Consider the following 20,571-nt stretch of genomic DNA (forward strand, 5'->3'; position numbering starts at 1 on the left):
AAAGTCAAAATAATAAAATATTATTTTTATAGTATTACAAGAATAAGTCGTAATATTACAACTTTACTCTGGTAATTTTATGACTTCATTCTCCTAATTATTTTTTTTCTTAGCATGACTCTAATACTCTGTCTTAGAGAAATGCAGAAAAAAAATGTGTATGTTCATAAAATATTACTTTTCAAAATATAAATGTCACACACCCAGGTTTTTACGAGTGTTTCTTCTTTCTCACCATTAAATATAACAATCAGGGCAACACACAGATGGTAAACAACTACTTAGCTATAAACATTAACCAAGCAAGAACCGTCCAGTGAAACGCGGCAAAGAAGAAGAAAACTCTCAGGTTGGACTGGAAACTCTGGCAGAGAGAGTTTGTCTCCACCTAGCGTCCAGACAGAGGAAGTTCAGCGTCACTCAGCTTTAAAACATCGTTCTAGCTGTTATTTTCTGAGTTTGTCACTGGGTGGCGGTGTTGAGCTGAAGCTGCTGATGCTGGGACTTCAATGTGCTGCAGTTCATCACTTTGTGTCATAAAATATATCAATAAATGTCACAAAGTTAATATTAGATTTAGTCCCGCATCTTAAAAGCTGATGCAGATATTTATTAATCTAATAAAACTAGTAAATAAGTAAATTAAAGTAATTAGCTGCTTAATAAAGTCAAAAATTTACAACTGCTATATTTATTCCACTATAAAGAAACCAAATAATATTTTAAAAAGATAAACCTATAAAAATATTTAGCGTTAAGGATGAACGTGTCATGTAAACATTTATTGATTACATATCTGAGCTGATTGAATCAATAAAGTTTATTTAAAAAAGAGCAAAATGAAAGTTTTATGAGAATTAAATCTGTTAATTTTCACAGTGTGTTGAGAATAATGATTAAAGCATGGTGTTATAACCGGGTTCTTTTATTCTAGGGATAACGGGTCCAAATAACGGCTCTCCTCCTCCTGTCTGGCTGCCAAAGATCGTCTATTGTAACGATGAGTCACCCAGATCGGAAAGAAAAATAAAGCTCAATTTTTAGCAAGCAGCATCTTCAATTTAATTTAGTGTAATTGCAGCAAATTTAAGAAGGCAGCAGGAAAATCTAACAATGCTTGCATCAGAAAAATCAATTTAAAAAAGTTTTTAATTTTAATTTTCTGGTCTGGCAGAAAATCAATAGAACAAACAAAAGCAAATATTAACTATTTTCTCACACTGTGCACAAAACGGATGTGTGCCCGCTCATGCCGCCCTGGGTGGTGAGCCATGTTAACCATATCAAAAAAATAATTTAAAAAAATAAAACCACCACTGACTGTGATAACAAAATATGTGTTTCAGTTTAAATCATGTTATAATAATACAGAAAGATCCAGATTTCGTTCTGGAGTACAGTAGTGTTTAATTATGAGCAACAAAAATTAAAATAACTGAAAACTGATTAAATGAATCCCTGTTTTTCACTCACTAAATGATGTCACAATTTACTTTTATCCACAACTTTAGAAATATTGTTTGTTTTGTTTTATTTTACAGAAATTAGATTTTCTTTTTTAAAAATGTATGGCAAACATTATTATTTCAAATATAAAACAGCTGCTGTTATGAATGATTTCCTTAATTTTCAATTATGATGCATTATTCATTAAAAAAATATTTTTTAAAAATTTGTTCTCATGTAATTTATTTTATTAATCTTGATTTCTAAACCTTAATGTATTTGTTTTCTTGCTGTTTTGCCCCTTTACATTCTTCATAATTCCATATTTTAACGGAGCAGCTTCGGCATCCCAAACAGTAGCAACTCTCCGTGTTCGTGAAAACGTGTCGGAGTGAGCCCTCCTGTCCTGCGCTCCTCTCTGATTGGCCCATATGTCAAAGTCTTTGTGCTCCTGAAGACGTCGAGGCGACAGCAGGGAAAAAACAGCTGGATCAGCTAGCGGCTCCGCTGGCTCCTCCAGCCCCTCCACCGGCTCATTCCTCCGGGTTCCCACCCTGACTTCGATACGGTACAGTCTTCCACGGCTTTCCATGACTCCCTGAGCGGGCAGCTCCAGGTTTCCCAGCCGAGCCGCCGGTTCGACCCAGTTTTCCAGCAGCTTTCCCCGTTAGCCAGTTAGCTGATTAGCCTGTTAGCTTAGCTGCTGATCCTGCTGGAGGATGAGCGGATTAAACCAGCTGGCAGCAACAGTCAGGACAGATCAGATCAGTCTGACTCTCATCCCGGCCTGAAAACATTCAGCTCGTTTTTAAACTGGAGGAAAATTTACCTGGAATCACTAAATGTTGCGTTCAGGTGTCTTTAAGTTTTTAATTAAATGGGCAGAAGTTTATCTGTAAACTTTCCAGAAAATATTTTTTTCTTTAAAAGGTAGTTGCTAAAGGACCGAAATTTAACTGACTGAAATTATGTTTACTACTAGTTATCAGTTATCATTTTATTCTTTAGGGAAAAACGCATAAATGTTTTATTTTATTGGATGCAAGTTTACAGAAAATACATGCTTAGATTTTATTGTCTTTCAGGATCAGTTTTCTTTAAATTTAGCTGCTGAATGAAACCAGATCTGACTGAGTTTGTTTTTGCTGCAGTTAGAAGGAAACTCGTCATTTCCAGGTTCAAACTCCAGGAAAACCACGAATCAGAACCTGCCCGTCCGGTTTGGGTCAGGTTCTGGTTCTACGCTGCATGGCTGGGTTTTTACAGGGATTTAAAACTTAAATAATTTAAAGCCTTAAACAGTGTTGAGTGATGTGACATTATAATAACTTTAACCTGAAGAATCAGTTGACTGAATTGTTCTGATTTGTGGTTCTGAACTATTTTTATATTATTATGATTCATCTGCAGACAGAAAATCCTGCTGATTGTTTAAAAGATTTAATGCAGTAAAAGTGAAAAAAGGAAATTGAATTTTTGCTACACTTTTATAAGATATTCCATTTTAGGTCGTTTTTTTCTTTTAACTCTCATTTTTTCAAAAATAATAATGCATAAAAATCCATGTTATGAATTTTTGACCTAGTCAAGAATTTGACACCCACATAAAAAATTTTATCTTTTCTCTTTATTTTTGTAAAATATTGTTTTGTTTTTTTCTTTTGATAAATCAGATTTTAAATCTCTGGATCGCTCAGAACCGCTCGTCGGATCTCGTCGGTTTGCTCTGATTCGTCCTCTGGTGTGTTTTTTTTTTTTAGCTGTTCTTACTGGTGGAAACATTTCCACTGACAGAACCAGACCCAGTTGGTTCTAGTTCTGGTTCTCTCTCAGTTAACCAGCCTGTTGTTCCCTTCGGTCTGCTGCGTTCAGTCGGGTCGGTTACAGGTTCTGGTTCTGGTTCTAGCAGAACCTCTGATGCTCTTCTAGTAAAGTTCGGGTGGATCTTCCAGAACCGGTCCGGAGCCGCCGACCCGCTGGGCTTATTTTAGCTGCTGGCAGCCGGGCGGATCATCAGCTGTTCACATAAACACGGCGGCCAGATGTTTGTTCCCATTTTCTCTTCGCTCTTATTTTCAGCTTCCCGACCCAAACGGTTGTTATCCGGGCCGGCCCGGTTCTGTAAGCTGCATTTAGGGGTTTCAGCTCGGCGGTTCCTCCCACACAGAAAGCAGCTCCACGGCTTTCTGAGCGTCCTGCGACCTCAATGGAAGCTGGACCAGAACCAGAACTTTTTATTATTCTGTGGACTTCCTACTGCTGCAGGTTCTAACCCGGTCGGGTTTTCTGGACGGTTCTGCCATCCTGTGAGCAGAGGTCTGACGCTGAGGTTCTGGTGGGTCTGTGAGCCCGGACAGAACCAGCAGATGAGTCCAGAAGGACCCAGATGTTCTGCTGGGACCAGCAGAAAACGATCCTGGAACATCTGGATGTGATTCCAGGTTGTTGTTTTACAGTTGGGTTCTGTGGAGTAGGGATAGGTAGTCAGTAGCTGTCCTGCTGTAACAATCAATCCATCAAGTTTATTTATGTTGCACATTTCAGTAATAAGGTAGTTCAAAGTGTTTACATGATAAAAACAAATAAAATCATAAAACCTTGGTTCCGGTCGCAGTAGGAAGAGGAATTGTTTGGTTTGTCTCAGAACTTCAGATTTTCTTACACCCATTCGAGCTACTACAGAAAAATCCACCATTCCTGAACTGCCTGGTTCTGGTTCAGGATTTCTGGATTTTTTTCTGAATCAAAGCTTCAAATTATCTGCAGAAAATTCACCTATTTGTGGATTTTCCCATAAAGCATGTCTGAATAACAGAAATTGCAGCTTAGAATCTGAAATACTTTTTTTCAATGCTGCTTGTCTCACTGTTGACTGATGTTTACAAACCAGCCAATCCAGGATCTTCTTTTATTTTCCTTGGTTCTGATTGGCTGAACCCTAATGAGTGGCAGTAAGACTGAAGATGTTAGCTTCTGATGTTAGCTTCTGATGTTAGCGCTGAGGCGGGTCCACTGTGAATTAATACATTTTAAAGTATTATGTAAAAGTTACTTTTTAAGTATTACATCATATTAAATCAGATTCATGATTTAAAATTAATTATGTGAAAAATTTCTGCCACAAAGCAAATTTGTTAGGATGTTCGTAAACAAACATCAGCAATATCAATAGTATAACTGATATCGATTATGCTATTGATATTGCCTCGTTCGTTACTGGATGCTTAAGTTAGTAAAAATATATATAGAGAGAAAATGTTGGTAAAAAATAATTATTTTCTCTTTTTTTGGCTAGAAAACATTTTATAGCTTAAAATGTGAAATGATTCAAATATCACTTTTAATCTCAAGTTTGAAGTATGTACTGTATATATATATAAATTTATATTTTAGGTAATAAATAATTATTTACTTGTATCTCTAAAATGTATTTAGATATTTATCTAAATAAATATTTAGTTTGATATTTATCTATTTATTAAAGATGTATTAATGTAGATATTTATATTTGTATTATATCTAAATAAATATTTATATCTACATGTCTAAATATTTAGATATATTTGGATATTTATATCTGACATAATCTTAATCTGCATCACCAGAAGTATCAGTATTAAAGTTTCTCCTGGAGCCTTTCTGCTTTTTGACCTCTTGACCCTCTTTGGGCCGGTTCTGGATTCCAGCTGGACCTCTGTGGTGTCGGTTCGACCCGTTCGGGTCGTCTGAGGTCGACTCCTCAATAATCCAGATTATCCTGCTGTTTGTTGGCTTCAGCTCTGAGCTTCAGTCCGTTTACTGCTGAGGGGAAAGTTCTGCTGAGATTGGACCCGACTTCCAGAACTTCCTCTGTATTGTGTGTAAATCTGGGCCCAGTCGGGTCAGAAACACAGTTTTTACCAGGGCTGGCCGGGTTTCCTGCAGCCGCTTCCTGTTTGATTCCTGCTGATTGTGCCGCGGCAGCAGAGCAGAATGTTCTGGTCCGGCCCGGTTTGTGACTCAGTTTCTGTCTGCAGCTGGTTCTGATTCTGATGATGAGGTGGAAACATGGAGGCTCCTGAATACCTGGATCTGGATGAGATCGACTTCTCCGATGACTCAGTGGTCCGTATGGAAACCCAAAACCACGCTCGGTTCTGTACCGACCCGTTTATGATTCACAACATCAGAACCTATCATTTGTTTTCCAGTATTCTGTGACATCACTGAAGAACATCCCAGAACTGTCCAGAAGGAGCGATGGCCCGGCAGAGGAGAGACCAGGTGAGCAACTGGACCGGACTGGTCCTGATCGAACCGGAACCGGACCGGACCGGACCGGACGGTTGGGTCATGGAAACCGGTTCAGATCAATGTTTCTGCAGCTTTCTGAGGAGCTTTGTAATGAACTCTCTGAAACTATTCTTGGAGGAATTGTTTTGTTTTGTTTGTTGATTTGCTGACCTTTGACCTGTGAATCATTCTGGAAAAGAATAAGAAGGAAAAATCAAAGGATATGAGGAAAATTAAAAATATTTAAATAAACAAACAAGAAAAAGCAAAGAAGAAATGTTAAATAAAAAAATAAATCAATGTATGATTATGAATTTGTAAATACAAGAGTTACTAATAAATACAAAATGTTTAGAAATTGTAAAAAAATATAAGTGATGGTAAACAAAATCCATTTGAAGTTCAACATATGGAAAAAAAGTGAGAGTAGATAAAAAAAAGTAAAGTATAGAAAGAAGTAAAAGTTACTGTAAATGAAAACAAAATAAATGCAGAATATGAAAAAAAATTAGCAAACAAAATGGTGACAATTAAAAATCATGAAAAAAAAGGGAAATATTGAGATATAAAAGAAAACTAATAAAACAATATGCTTTAACATGAAATGGTAAATTACATAATAGTAATAATGTTAAATTTATACTTTGTGTGATCAAATAATTTTTCAAAGTTCTTATTTTTTTGGATGTAATATTTGGCACATTAATTACCAAGTCATTTATGTATTTCTCTATTAATAGACAATTTTGACAGGATCAGTCCTCCATATTCCAGGATGTCAGCATGTTTTCACATCAGGAAACTTCAGAGACGTTTTCATCAGACTGGCAGATTTTTTAACCCTCTGATTTCTGGATTCAAGGATCATAGAACCAGAAAAGGATTAAAAAATGAATAAAAAACATCCAGTCTGCTTTTTAAGGATTGTTTCAGTTGGAATATTTTCTTCTTCTGCAGCTCCGGCCATCAACTGGAGCCGCGGCGTTCCCTCCCACAGCGGGGCGGGGATCAAACCCACGGGCCTGGCCGAGGTCCACAGCAAGTTCCGTCCGGTGAAGCGGGTCTCCCCCCTGAAGCACCAGCCCGAAACCACAGAGTCGGACTCGGACGGGAAGAACCAGAACCAGGGTCCGGTTCTGGAGCAGGGTAAGGACGAGTCCAGCTCCGAGAAGCAGGCCGGCGCCTCCACGCCGTGCGACGGCTCCGGGGGCAAGGCGAAGGTCGGCGGGGTCGGCGGCAACGCTCAGGCTCTGTTCGGGGAGCTGGAGCACTACGACCTGGACATGGACGAGATTCTGGACGTACCGTACATCAAGTCCAGCCAGCAGATGTCCACCCTGCCGCGTGGCAGGCGGTCTGCGGCGGGGGGCGGCGCCGGGGGAGGAACCCTGGAGAGGAACCGAGGAGGAGGAGGGTTGAAGAGCTCCACTCTGACCCACAACGAGCCTCTGAGCCTGGGCAGCAGCAGCAGCCAGACCCCGGTGAGTCCAAACGCCTGGTTCTGATCCTGCCTGGTTCTGACGTCTCACGATCCAGTTTCTAGTGTTTTTTCTAGAAAAGAAAAACAGTTTTTTATTTTTAATAAACGAGCCTCTGTGACCCTGAAGCTCCGTCTGGGTTCTGATCTCCTGCAGTTCTGCGTTCTGTCTCCGGTGAAGTGGTCGGACCTCAGGAAGTCCAAGTCCATGGACCCGGACCTCCATCACCTGCACCGCTCCCCAGGAGGAGCCGGCGGCGGCGGCTACCAGGCGGAGCCGCCGCCGCCCGGCCTCCTCGGCTCCTCCTCTCTCTCCTCTTTCTCTGACGCAGGTGGGCTGTGAAAAGTTTCCCTCTGACATCAGGAAACGCTCTGACCCGATCGGTTCTGCTTCCAGACAAGCTGCTGTCCGCGCGCGTCTTCCCGGACCCCCAGAGCCAGCGGTCGGGGGCGGAGCCTCCGGGGGGGCTGGCGTTCCCCCTGGCAGGGTGCATTGTGGGTAAACCGGACGCCTCCAAACCCTGGACTCCTGGAGGAGGAGGAGCGAGGGGAGAGCTGGACGAGGAGACGAAGAAGAACCAGAACATCATCAACATCGTCAGGGAGGGGCAGATCTCCCTGCTGGTGGGTGGAGGCATTACAGCGACCTCAACGATTTCTACACACATTTCATAAAAACGTTAATTTATCTGGAGGAAACGGAACCGCTGCAAACGGTAGGACTGAAGCAGGGCTGGACAATAAATCAATAATCACAATATCACAATGGACACGTGATCAATATCGATAGATAATACGTCTGATAGAATGTAAGATAATTTCACTGAACTCCGATCCAGAACCGCACAGCATTCTGGGAGATGTAGGCGGAGGAAAGGTTGGGTGGCATCAACTAACTCACTCACTCAGGCTGGTTGCTTAGCAACAACCTGTTGCGTTACCCAGTTCAGGTTTTTTCCTCTGCGCCTCCTAACAGCTGAAAAATAAAAACCATGGAGTGAAAACTGTAGATAAAACAGGAAATGTCAAAATGTCACATCAGCAGTTTGGCAGAATTTCAGACATTTAAAACAAAAAATGAATCGATAATTATTGGTATCGACTGATATGAAAGCTGACATCATGTTGTTTTTTTGTTCCAGCCCTGTGACTGAGTGATTTGTTGAATATTTTGAATTAATGAAATAAAAGATTCTTCCATCCTGCAGCAGCAACTTAAGCTAGTTAAAGAAAAAGCTGATCAATGTTTTTACTCTTCTTGATAAACAAGTGAGAGATTGGAGAGCAGTTTTATCGTTTCCATTTAGTTTAAAGTGATCTCACATTTTAGTATGATAAAAAGGCCTCTTCCTCCTCCTCTTCCTCCTGCAGCCTCACCTGGCGGCCGACAACCTGGAGCTGATCCGAGACGAGGACGGGAACAACCTGCTGCACGCCGCCGCCTCTCAGGGCCACGCCGACTGCCTGCAGCACCTCACCTCCCTGATGGGCGAGGACGGCCTCAACGAGCGCAACAGCCAGCAGCTCACCCCCGCCGGCCTGGGGGTAAAGGTCAGGCATACGCTCCCCGAATGTCCCACTACAGCATTGCGCTCAGGGCTGGACTTGGACTAGGCCATTGCCATATTTTATTTCATTAGCTGTTAAATGTTCTCTCAGCTGAATCCTTTAGGATTTTCCTGCTTTTTCACTCATGTTTTCTTTTTCTGCAGCATCAAATCTGAATGAGCTCATTTAAAGTTTCAGACTGTTGTTCTGTCTGGTTCGGTTGTGAATAAAGTACCGGATCAGCGTCCCGACGGTTCTGGTTGTTTTTGTTTCTGCTGTCCAGTTAAGCTTTGGTTTAACTTCCTCTGCAGACAGGAAGCCGGCTGTAAAAACTCTGATAGGCAGGAAGATCAGGTCTGAGATAAAACGCTGTGAACGCTAACAGCAGCTGGTCTGTCCAATCAGACGGAGGGAGGAGAGTTCAGCCCAGCTGCTCTGATTGGCTGGCAGACAGGAAGCTGAGCGGGTGCTCTCTGCTCTGATTGGCTCATCTAGTTGAAGGAAGACAGATTTCCTACCAGCTGATTGTTAATAAAATATGTCAGACAGTCAAAGTTTGTTGATGTTGGGATCAAACTGTTTAGAGCTCCGGGTTCAGGAGCCGGTGTCGCTCTGCAGAACTCGGATCTGGGTAATAAGAGTGTGTGTGTGTGTGTGTGTGTGGGGGTGTGTTTGTGGGTGTGTGTGTGTGTGTGTGTGTGGGTGTGGGTGTGTGTGTGTGTGTGTGTTTCAGAACGGCCATCTGGAGTGTGTGAGGTGGATGGTGAGTGAGACGGAGGCCATCGCCGAGCTGAGCTGCACCAGAGAGCATCCCAGTTTGATCCACTATGCTGCTCGATACGGACAGGTAACCACGGCAACACCTGCAGCAGAGTTAGCGTTACCAACACTCACTGCTTCAAGTAATCAACTAATTCACTAATCGATTAATAGTCAACTGATGTATATGAACCCAAAAACATGCAATCTGCTAAAATAAAACATTCAGAGCATTAATGAAGCCAAACTGTAAAAAATAAACATTTTGCACTGAAGATGAAAGAAATGTTTTCAGAACTGAAGTAGCAGTTTTAGCATCACCTGGTTCAAATTCTGTAAAAAAAATTAAAATCTCATATTCAACCTGTCTTGCTATTAATAAGTTCATCCATCAATAATCACCAGATCAGTTCAACACTATTAAATAGAAAGTTTATTGATCCCTTTAGGATTTTCCCTCAAGGAAATTGTAATTTCTGTCTTCCACACAGGACTCTTATGTATACATCTTATCTAAAAAAGGAACTAAACTATTTGTATTTTTATGCATTTCAAATATTGTATAAAATAAGATAAAGTGGTTCAATGGAAAAATCTGCAGTTATTTTTCCCAATTCATTGACTGAATAAACAATTAGTAAAATAATTTAGTTGCGGCTGAATACTCGATGAAGCTGCTCTCATGTTCATATTTCCCCAGTTTTTATTGTCAGAAAGTGAAATAAATGGCATTTTAATTGAAATCTTAAATCACCTGAAGCCGTTTTCCTCATTAATAAACTCCTGGTGCAGTTTAAACTCAGGTTCAGCCGTTTCAGCAACGCTGTGCTCAGTTCAAGGTCATCACGTAAAAAACAGCAACATTCAGCAAAATCATTCAGCAAAATCCAAAAGTATCACTTTGTTCTCCAGAACCAGGTTCTGTCCAGTTAGATCTAAATAAACGCTAAAGAACTCCAGAACCATTTTCTTCATGGCTGTTATGAAGCTGCCTGACGCGCTGCTGCCCCCTGTGGTGTTATGAGGTAATGCTCCACCGGTTTGGTTCTGTGCAGGAGAAGGTTCTGCTGTGGCTGCTGCAGTTCATGCAGGAACAGGCCATCTCCCTGGACGAAGTGGACCAGAACGGAAACACGGCCGTCCACGTGGCGGCGCAGTACGGACACCTCACCTGTATCCAGGTAACCTGGCGCTGGGCGGCCGGTTGAATGAAGCCGCTGGTTTCCTGATGTGTGGAAGCTGAGCTCCTGCCTCTGTGAGTCCAGACTCTGGTGGAGTACGGATCCAACGTGACGATCCAGAACCAGCAGGGGGAGCGGCCGTCGCAGAGCGCCGAGCGGCAGGGCCACACCACCTGCGCCCGCTACCTGGTGGTGGTGGAGACCTGCATGTCTCTGGCCTCACAGGTCGTCAAGCTCACCAAGCAGCTCAACGAGTGAGTGGGCCCAGATCCACCCTGACCGCTGGACCAGAACCAAACCTTCAGCTGTCTGAGAACAAACTGAGTTTCTTTCATCTGATGTCATTTAGACAAACAGCAGAGAGAATCAACCTGCAGAAACACCTGCAGAGGCTGATGGACCCCAGCAAGGCTGAGGGGACGCCGTCCAGGTCACCCAGGTAACGCACACACACTCACACTGCACACACACACACACAGACACTGCACACGCGCACACACACACTGCACACACACACACTCACTGCACACACACTGCACACACACACTGCACACGCACACACTCACTGCACACACACTGCACGCACACACACACACACACTGCACATGCACACACTCACTGCACACACACACACACTGCACACGCACCGCACACACACTGCACACGCCTCTACACTTACAGTGAACAGTGTATCTGCGCCTCCTTAGAAAGCCTTAAATTCATTTAAAATAATAAACTGGTCTTTATGTTAATTATGGGTTTTTAATTTTGTCCTGACAGAAATATTGAATCTGTTTGTTTTCTTTAACATCAGGTAAAAAGTTGAAGGTTTTAGTTTAAAGTTGTAAAGACTAAACTCAACCAGGTTTCAGCAGCTTTTGGTTCTTCATCTTTCAGATGTTTGTTTTTCTCTATATATCTGCTGCTGTTCATTTCAGAAATACATTTTCTTAATGGAATCATGGCAATTTTAATAAAACTTGTTTTTCTTTTATTAAAACTTTTGGCACTAGGATGAGGTGAGTTTTTTTTTTTTATCGTATTGAAATTGGCTTATTTAAAAAACTGAGATGGAAACGATTTGATCAGCAACCAGATGTTAAACCATGAAGAAGACGACAGGAAGTGGTTGGAGGATGATGATGGTGTGGCAGTTTTAAATGCCTTAAACTGATTCATGTGTGATTTTAATTGTTTCTTATTTAATAGAAAAACCACAAATGTAAAATTGTGTTTTTAACATTAATGGAAACTTGACAAAGTTTTGAACAGTTATAATGTGAAGAGTTCAGGACGTTCAGCCGTCAGGGAGCTGATTGGTCCCTGGTGATGATGTGATGTGTGTCCCTCCCTGGCCTCCAGTTCCCATCAGCCCCTGGTGGAGGCGTGTCCAGAGCTGCTGCTGACGGCCGAGGCGGCGCCTGGCGACGGACACTGGTTGGTCCGGCAGGGGGGCGTGGCTCCGGACTCGGTGCTGCGGCAGCTTCTGGGGAAAGATGGCGACGGCGTCAGAGAGAGGCTGCAGCCGGGGGCCGGCCCGGGCAGAGACGGCCCCGGCGCCGCGGGGGCCCCCGGGGGCCACAGGACCGGCCTGCTGGAGAGGAGGGAGCTCAAACTGGCCAGACTCAAACAGATCATGCAGCGCTCTCTGAGCGAGTCCGACTCCGAGGGCTACCCGCCGGAGGAGGGGCGGAACCAGGCCACGCTGCGACCCGATAGGCCGACCCACCTGCCGATCGCAGAGGAGGAGCCGGCGACCAACCACCTCCATCAGGTGATGAGGAAGCACCTCCCCTCCTCATCCTCGGCTGAGAGGAAGCTGGCCTTTTCTCTCAGCGGGTCAAAGTCTGTGGACAGCATCGGCTACACGCCGTCGCCCACGTCCAGCGACCCAGACGCCACGGAAACCAGAACCCCGGAAACCCCCGCCGCCGACGGCCAGAAGGTCGCCACCAGCCCCAAGAGCGCCCTGAAGTCGCCGTCGTCCCGCAGGAAGACCTCCCAGAACCTGAAGCTCCGGGTCACCTTCGACGAGCAGGTCCACAAGAGCTCGACCAATCAGGAGCCAGAACCCAGCCGGGCGCCGCCGGGCAAGGACAGGACTGCGGCCGCCAGCTCAGAGGGCAAGAGGTCGTTCGGGACGTTCCGCTCCATCATGGAGACTCTGAGCGGGAACTCCAACCACAGCAACAACAACAACAGCAGCGGCGGCGGTCCTGTTAAACCGTCAGCCTATCAGAACTCACCTGGCAGGAAGTCCGTTGGGGGCGGAGCCAAGGGCAAGAGCCGAGTCAGCAACGTCTGACCAGCCGAAAACGGACGAGGCACAGAACATGAGAACCAATCAGATCGTAAATATTTAGTGTTTCATGAAAACTGATCAACTTCATTTCAACACATGAAAATTAAAGTTAATTAATTTGAGAACAAAACATTTTGTAGCTAAAAATAAACGGATCATTTTCTGTTAACTCGTCCGACTTTAAAGGAATCTATGACTAGCCTTTAGTCAGATCTAACACTGATAGAGCTAACACCCTTAGCTAAATCTGACCATGTTGGCTAACACCCTTAGCTAAATCTGACCACGTTAGCTAGCACCATTAGCTAAATCTGACCACGTTAGCTAGCACCCTTAGCTAAATCTGACCACGTTAGCTAGCACCATTAGCTAAATCTGACCACGTTAGCTAACACCCTTAGCTAAATCTGACCACGTTAGCTAGCACCGTTAGCTAAATCTGACCACGTTAGCTAGCACCATTAGCTGGAGCCAACGTGAAATCGGAACAAATTGTAAGTTAATGAAATGATGTTTAAAGTGAAAATCATCTTCATGAGAACAAAATGTTTCGTTAACTGAAACAGCCTGAGTTAGAAACGCTGCTCTCCTTTCTGATTAGCTTTTCCATCACAAACTGCAGCTTTTTGCTGACATTTTCTTGAGTTTTTCACAATAAGCTCTAAATTTATGAAGCCGTTGATCCTGACGGGTCCGGTTCCCGACCCGGTCCTCCAGAAACAGTTCTAGGTTTGTCCAAAGAATTTCTTTTCTGACCCGTCTGTCCAGATTGAACCGCCACATTTCATTTTTGTTTGTTTTCAGCTCTGACTGAAAGAACCCAGTCGGTTCTGAACCAGTTCTGAACATCTCAGGTTGTCAGAGGTCCAAATTCAGAGCTGATGATGAAACTTCTGGTTCTGGATGACCAGAGGAGACTTTTAGTCTGGATTTGGACCCCAAACCTGTCAGTGCCTTTTAAACCAACAGGACCCCTAAAACTAGGCGGCTGCAGCTGATCCGGTTTCCTGGTGCTGGTCGGGATTCTGGATGAGTTGCTGCTCTCTGCTTTACTTCTCTTTTCTATAGTTGTTTTATTGTAAGCTTAAATCAGGTTCTTCATGAACCAAATCATTTTTTAGATCTTTAATGAAATGATTTAGTTTCTGGTTGTTAAATTTCACATCCCTGGTTCTGGGACTTTCTCTGGGTTTCAGTCTCATCCAGTCCTCTGGTTTCCTTTTGCCTTTAAAAGTCAGAAAAACTGGTAACTTTTTAATAATCTCCATTTAGGGATTTTCAGTTTAAATGTGTTTGGATTTTCCAGTAATTTCCAATTATTTTATGATATAATTGAATAGTAAATTCTGTTTCCTTTTTTATAAGTTTGATTTAAAACACTCTCAAAACTACATGACCCACAATGCATCACAGCAATCTGACACAAGTTGTTCATTTTGAACAGTTTTGTTTTAAAGGTTCTCATGTTCTTTGCCTCAAATCTTCAACCTTTTTAAAGTTTTCATAGACGGACAGTTTTTGTGAGGTGAGTCTGAATTCTTCAGGTTTCGCTTGTTCCATCATTTTTAGCTGATTTTCAGTGGGAAACGTTTGAACTGATTCATGTTTGTTTCCTGAACTCCACTACAGACGAAGTATTTATGTTTCTGCGCACAGTGTTACAGTTTAAAATGAAATGTTTTAATCATGCACCAGCACAACAAATACTTTAAAAAACCCACTGTACATATTTTATTAGTATTTAAATTGTTTACGTTATATTCCACGTTTTATTTCTTCATTATCTATGCAGTATTTTTGGCATGAGGTAGACGTTAGATGACGGGGAGGTTTGAAGAAGCACCTTCTACATTTTATCTGCATGAAGTTTGAAGTGAGAGGAGAAAGTTTTCTGCAGCTTGTTTTGATGAAGCTGGAATCTGATGCTCCGTTTATGAAAACCTCCAGGAGTCTGATTTTTGTTTTTTGGTCGATTTTTAAAGTTTCTGTTTGGCACCAAAGTTCTTAAACAATCTCCTTCAGTGAGTCCAGTTGGTTTACATTCAAAATGATAAAATGTTCAGCCGTTAAATTCTCTCTTATTGGGAGCTTTGCCTGGATTTTCAGGTTATTTTTACAGATCTAGCGCCCCCTGGTGAGAACTAGGGGATGTGCAGCAGAGTTCAGCCATTTCCATTTTGTCAAATTCACTTCCTGGGTTAAAGGTCGTCGCTGTGAGCTTCTGCTGTGCAGTTTGCTCCTTCATGACCTCAGCACCATTTTTAGAGGACAGTCTGTCTGTTTCCAGAAATTTCTTCTGATTCTGGTTGTTTTTTGTAAGTTAAAGTTTATTTTGGGATCAAGTTCAGACAGAAACATTCTCAGATGATCGAAAAACTCCAAACTGACTGTTTGCAAAAAGAAAAACCCAGAACCTTGTTGAATGAAGGCGTCTGATCTGAGTTCACAGTGTGGAGGGTTTCAGACAAACTGAAATAAACTTTTATTTCTGGACTTTCATTTGGAGTCACGTTGATTTTCTCAGTTTTATTTTCACTCTGACTGTAAAATATTAATCTTTTTTTGTTTTGTTTTTTTAATCTCACAAAGTCTCAAAATAATCTTAAGATGTTGTGACTAAGGAAATATGCAAAAGCAAAATGGTCTCTATGGTAGGAAGGGAACAAAATAAAACACTTCAGAAAGTTTTTCCTCTGATGAAGTTTGAATTTTAAGAGTTTACTGAAAAACAGGATTTTTTTTCATCACATTCAAAGCAAAACATTTTATATAAAAGTGAACAATCACTGTTAATTTTACATTTCTTTGGTTTTTCACCATTTCTTCTTTTTGTAGAAAGTATGCCTAACTTCATTAGGTTGCTAATTAAATATTTAGTTAGAAATCGTAATATTTAGTTTGGAAAATAAATAGATGTTTATTTAACAAGCTTAATATTTAGTTTTCAAGCTAAATATTTAGCCTGCTAACTAAAGGTTTCACTTGCTAAAAAAAAAAACTATTTTGAAACTAACAAGAATAAATAATATGGTAAAAGAAATATGACTTATTTGTCTGAGAGGCTAAATAACCCAGATTGTTTATTTTTAACTTTACAAACAGCATCGTGTTACAAACCTGATTATGAGTTCAAACTGCCATTTAAAACAGCAGTAATAAGGGTCAAAGGTCAGACAGTTGTTAACTCATCACGGTGTTTTCCTGAATGTCCGGCAGCAGAATATCTGTTTCCTTCTCTGAGTCCGCCTGCAGGCCTCCAGAGGCCCTCTCAGGCCCCAGGACCCCACTTTTCACCACCCTGATCGAGACGGATGTGTTGTGCGAATTGTTCTCACTGCTGGTTTAATGGACGATTCATAACGGAGCGTGTATTTATTTCTGCGCTGTTCAGCAGCATCAAAAACAGTCACTTACCGGCGGTCAGGATTTATGGTGCTTGGAGGGCAAATTGGTCTTTGATGGTTCCCACGCAGCGCCGCCGCTTCCCCACGGAGCCTAATGGGGCCCGCTCTAATGGCCGCCCTCCATCACGGCGGCAAATATGAAACACGAGCTCACCGCGTGACAATTAGTAAAACAACAAGTCGAGATGTGAGGAAGGCTGAAGGAGCTCACAAAACAAAAACCACAAGCTGTTTGTTTTCTTTCCTCCGTCCTGCAGCGGGGGGCGGGGGGAGTTAAGCTGAAAAATTAGGCCTCATTTATTGGACAACAGTTTGAGTCGATACCCAGGGGCCTCTGGACGAGGCTCCACAGCCGCTAATTGGTTCACTCTGTTTGCTGGGGGCCTCACACACCGGCTCCATGAAACTGGGAGAGACGAGCCGCTGATTTGACAGCCGGGGGGGCGGAGGCGTGTGGGGGGGTCATGTATAGATTTTTGTGTCTGTTGTTTCGGCTTATTTGTGTGCTTCTTTTACTCAGTCAATCAAATTTAATTGACACCGCTGGGCTGTGGCCGGGGGCCCCGCGGCATGCTGGGATATGACAGGCCTTTAATGCCAACGAGAGGGAGAGAGAAAGAGAGAGAGAAAGAGGAGGTTCTTCTGTTTCTGAAGGATGGAGCGTGGGGGGGGCAGAGGGGTATTGGGGGGGTCAGAGGGGCATGGGGGGGCGGTGACCCGTCAACGGCATTAATTGATGTAACTACGGCGATGACTGATGCTAATAAATCCAACCTTTAAGAAAAAAGGTAATTGGACGTCGCCCTGATCAAAGAGCCGCACTGATAAACACCATTCGTCTTCCAGCGAGGCCTTCAGACACACACACACACACACACGCACACACACACACACACACACACACACACACACAGTTAATATTCAGATCAAACTACATTTACATTTTGCCCAGGACTGAATGTCATGTCAGCAGGAAGCGTTTTGTTCCTGTTCCATGAGTCCAAAGAGAAACCGGTCATCACGGCTAAATATTTAGCTTCAAACTAAATGTATAGTTAGCAAGCTAAATGTTAGCTTGCTAACTATACATTTAACTTAGAAATTAAATATTTAGTTTGGAGATAAATATTTAACTTGCTAACTAAATATTTAGCTCCAAACTGCTTATTTAGCTAGCAGGCTAAACATTTAGCCTGCTAGCTAAACATTTAGTTAGCAAGTTAAATATTTATCTCCGAACTAAATATTTAATTTCTAAGTTAAATATTTAGCTTGAAATTGTGAAACTTACAAGTGAATAAATAACTAGAACTCAATCATCTTGATGATCTTTGAGATTTTCTTGAAAATATTTTGTGGACTAATGAGACAAAACGAGCCTCCAATCAGCTAAACCCAAACGAACCATTTCAGAAGAAGCTACAGTCAGGCATGGTGGTGTCAGTATGATGATCTGGGCCTGCTAGAGAAAAAAGATACAAAAAGATACAAAGAGGAAAAGTCACCAAAAGGCATTGCTGAAGAAGGTCCAAGCATATAAATGGAAAGTTGAGTGGAAAGAAAAAGTCTGGTAGAAAAAGATGCACAGGTTGCAGAATTTGGGGAGATTGTCGAGGTGAAAACTAACATCTGGAAAAGTTGTTTACGTCACAGTCAGTGATGGTTTGGGTCGCCTTGTCGTCTGCTGGTTCTGGTCCGCTGGGTTCTTCCTGAACTCCTCAGCAGAACCTGAACTAAATCAGGATGTAAAGCTCAGCTTCATTTCGGGCCAACAGCTGCGTTTCCTCTGTTCAAAGGTCCAACCTGGAAGAATTCAAATCATGGAAATAGTTCACATTATTTTCAGCCTTTATTCATAAAATGACATGAATTGTGACCTTGTAGAAAATATATTTTTTTATTTTGTTGTTTTTGAATATGTAACAATTTGCACAATTTGCACAGAGAAAGAGTAAATGAAATTAATACAAGTTTAGCAACTTTTCATATATATTATAATCATATAATCACATTTTTTAGGCTTTTTTATGCTGCTGAACTTTGATTTATTTCTTATCAATACTCCCTCATAGACATTTAAGTAGATGATTTTATTATATGTTAGACTAAAATTTAATGTATGTTTCTTATTCTACACCTGTCTTTGCGTTATTCCTTTGCTTTTGTCATTGAATTTGATGAAGCATCCAAGTCTAATATCGTTACCTTCCTAAAATGTCCAAATCATTTTCTGGATTTAATTGTATTTCCTGTAGTTCCGCTGCAGGGCCAGCAGGGGGCAGCATTGTGCTTCAGAGCCCCGCAGCAGCAGTTTGGCATTTATCCGCCCAGTCCATGGAGTTGACTTGGCGGTGAGTCTTAAACCAGCAGCGGATCCTTGTTGACGCGTTTTTCTCCTGAACTGCCCGGATCAGAACACGCTGCCGTAAAGCGGTTTGTTTTAACCCTGAACTGCCCGGATCGGAACACGCTGCCGTAAAGCGGTTTGTTTTAACCCTGAACTGCCCGGATCGGAACACGCTGCCGTAAAGCGGTTTGTTTTAACCCGGAACTGCCCGGATCGGAACACGCTGCCGTAAAGCGGTTTGTTTTAACCCTCCTGTCGCTGTATTTAGTTTGTACCCTAGGATTATTGTTTGACCTCCTGGAACCAAATCTGCTCCATCAGCAGAACAATTAGTCAAGTTGTTTGTTCCTTATCTGTCCAACAGAGGTTCTTCCCCAAGTCTTGGGCTCCGGCCCGGTTCCTTTGCAGGCGAACAGGAGAAAGGTCCGGAGCCAGAACTTTCTTGCACAAAAGCTTAAAACTAACATCTTTCCTCTCTTTAGTGATTGTTATTCCACATCTCTCCAAATCTGAACTCCTTCCTGACTTCTAGGTCAGATTGACCCAGTCCATTTGACCCAGTCCATTTGACCCAGTACATTTGGTTTAGGTTAAAGTATATCTTAGTGTGAACCAACCAAGCAACATAATGTAACATAATTATATTCCTCTACAGACTCCGATCGTTGCAGATGTTCTGCTGAATGTCACACAAAGTTCCTCTCAAACACAACATCGATTTCTCTGCACTTTCCTGAAAGTCTGGATGTTTTTAGCTGGAGAAACATCCGGACAAACCGGGAAATGGTTTATTGATAGAAGAATCTGCTGCAGGAAAACATCAGAAATGATTTCTCTCCATTTTTAGAAGTTTAAATAAGTTTATGAACTGTAAGAAGATGTTAACATTAACATTTACTTCATACATTGGGTTCTCTCAGGGGTTTGCAACCTGAGGCTCCCGAGCCACAAGTGGCTCTCTGGCTGTTCCACGCCGGGTCTTGATGACTTTGTCTAACATTGTGAACTAAAGATTTTTAATAATAAAGTAGCATAGATAAATTTTGAAACTTTCAAAGTAGAATGGCACTAAAATTTGCTTGGAATATATTTGTGATTCTTATCAGGTTGGAAAAAATTAACTTGTTGATATTTTCCACAAATATCAGCATCTTAGAAGAAAATGTATCCATGCTCATTTAAAAGTTTTGTCTTTTCTCTATTTAAAACTTAATAATAGAAGTAAAATTTTAGATCTACAAAAATAAGTATTTTTGTGTGTGAAAGGTCATGTGACATTTACTCTAAATTTTGTTTATTTAGCTCAAAAGCAAAATGGCTCCAGACCCCTGGTCTATGTGAAGAAGGAATGAAAGAAGTAAAAATAAATTAAAAGATATTTTACAGGTTTATCAAATGTCAGCGGGGGCTTTTGGCCCCTTTAGCCCACCTTTGGGTCTGTCAGTGGTCAGTAGCTTAGTTAAAGAGAAAATCAGTTTTTAATGATTCTCACCCCAGATTTAAAGATGCAGCAGTAAATAACTCCTGTTCCTCCTCAGAAGGTTTTTCTCTGAGGAAATGAGACTCTGAGGAATCAATTACCCAAAGTGACGATCAGTTGAGGCGTTTCTCGTTTTTACAGGTTTGCTTTATGGCAGACGTTCCCTTTAACTCCATCCTGGATCACAGCACAGACCCAACCCTCTGCTCTCCCCCTCGGTGAAGTAATAGTCGAATAAAACTCTCCCATTTCACGGAGGGGTCCGGCGGGAGCCTCGTAAGGGCCCCTGAGGGTCCCCACTCCGGATTTTGGGAGCAGTCAGTCAGGGCCGCGTTTACAGGCTGCAGTAATGATG

General features: G+C 42.2%; 1 protein-coding gene across 1 annotated transcript; it reads left to right on the top strand.

Moving 5' to 3' along the window:
- The first annotated feature begins 1,872 nt into the window (after positions 1-1,872).
- Positions 1,873-15,484, top strand: sncaip (synuclein, alpha interacting protein). Its single transcript, XM_032578731.1, has 12 exons — positions 1,873-2,014; positions 5,463-5,550; positions 5,637-5,709; positions 6,676-7,199; positions 7,353-7,527; positions 7,593-7,819; positions 8,567-8,746; positions 9,477-9,590; positions 10,558-10,683; positions 10,768-10,937; positions 11,033-11,122; positions 12,046-15,484. The coding sequence occupies exons 2-12, from the start codon at positions 5,494-5,496 to the stop codon at positions 12,986-12,988; spliced, it is 2,679 nt and encodes an 892-aa protein (XP_032434622.1). The 5' UTR covers positions 1,873-2,014; positions 5,463-5,493; the 3' UTR covers positions 12,989-15,484.
- Positions 15,485-20,571: the final 5,087 nt, after the last annotated feature.

The sequence above is a fragment of the Xiphophorus hellerii genome, chromosome 12, assembly GCF_003331165.1.
Source record: "Xiphophorus hellerii strain 12219 chromosome 12, Xiphophorus_hellerii-4.1, whole genome shotgun sequence".
Classification (NCBI taxonomy): domain Eukaryota; kingdom Metazoa; phylum Chordata; class Actinopteri; order Cyprinodontiformes; family Poeciliidae; genus Xiphophorus; species Xiphophorus hellerii.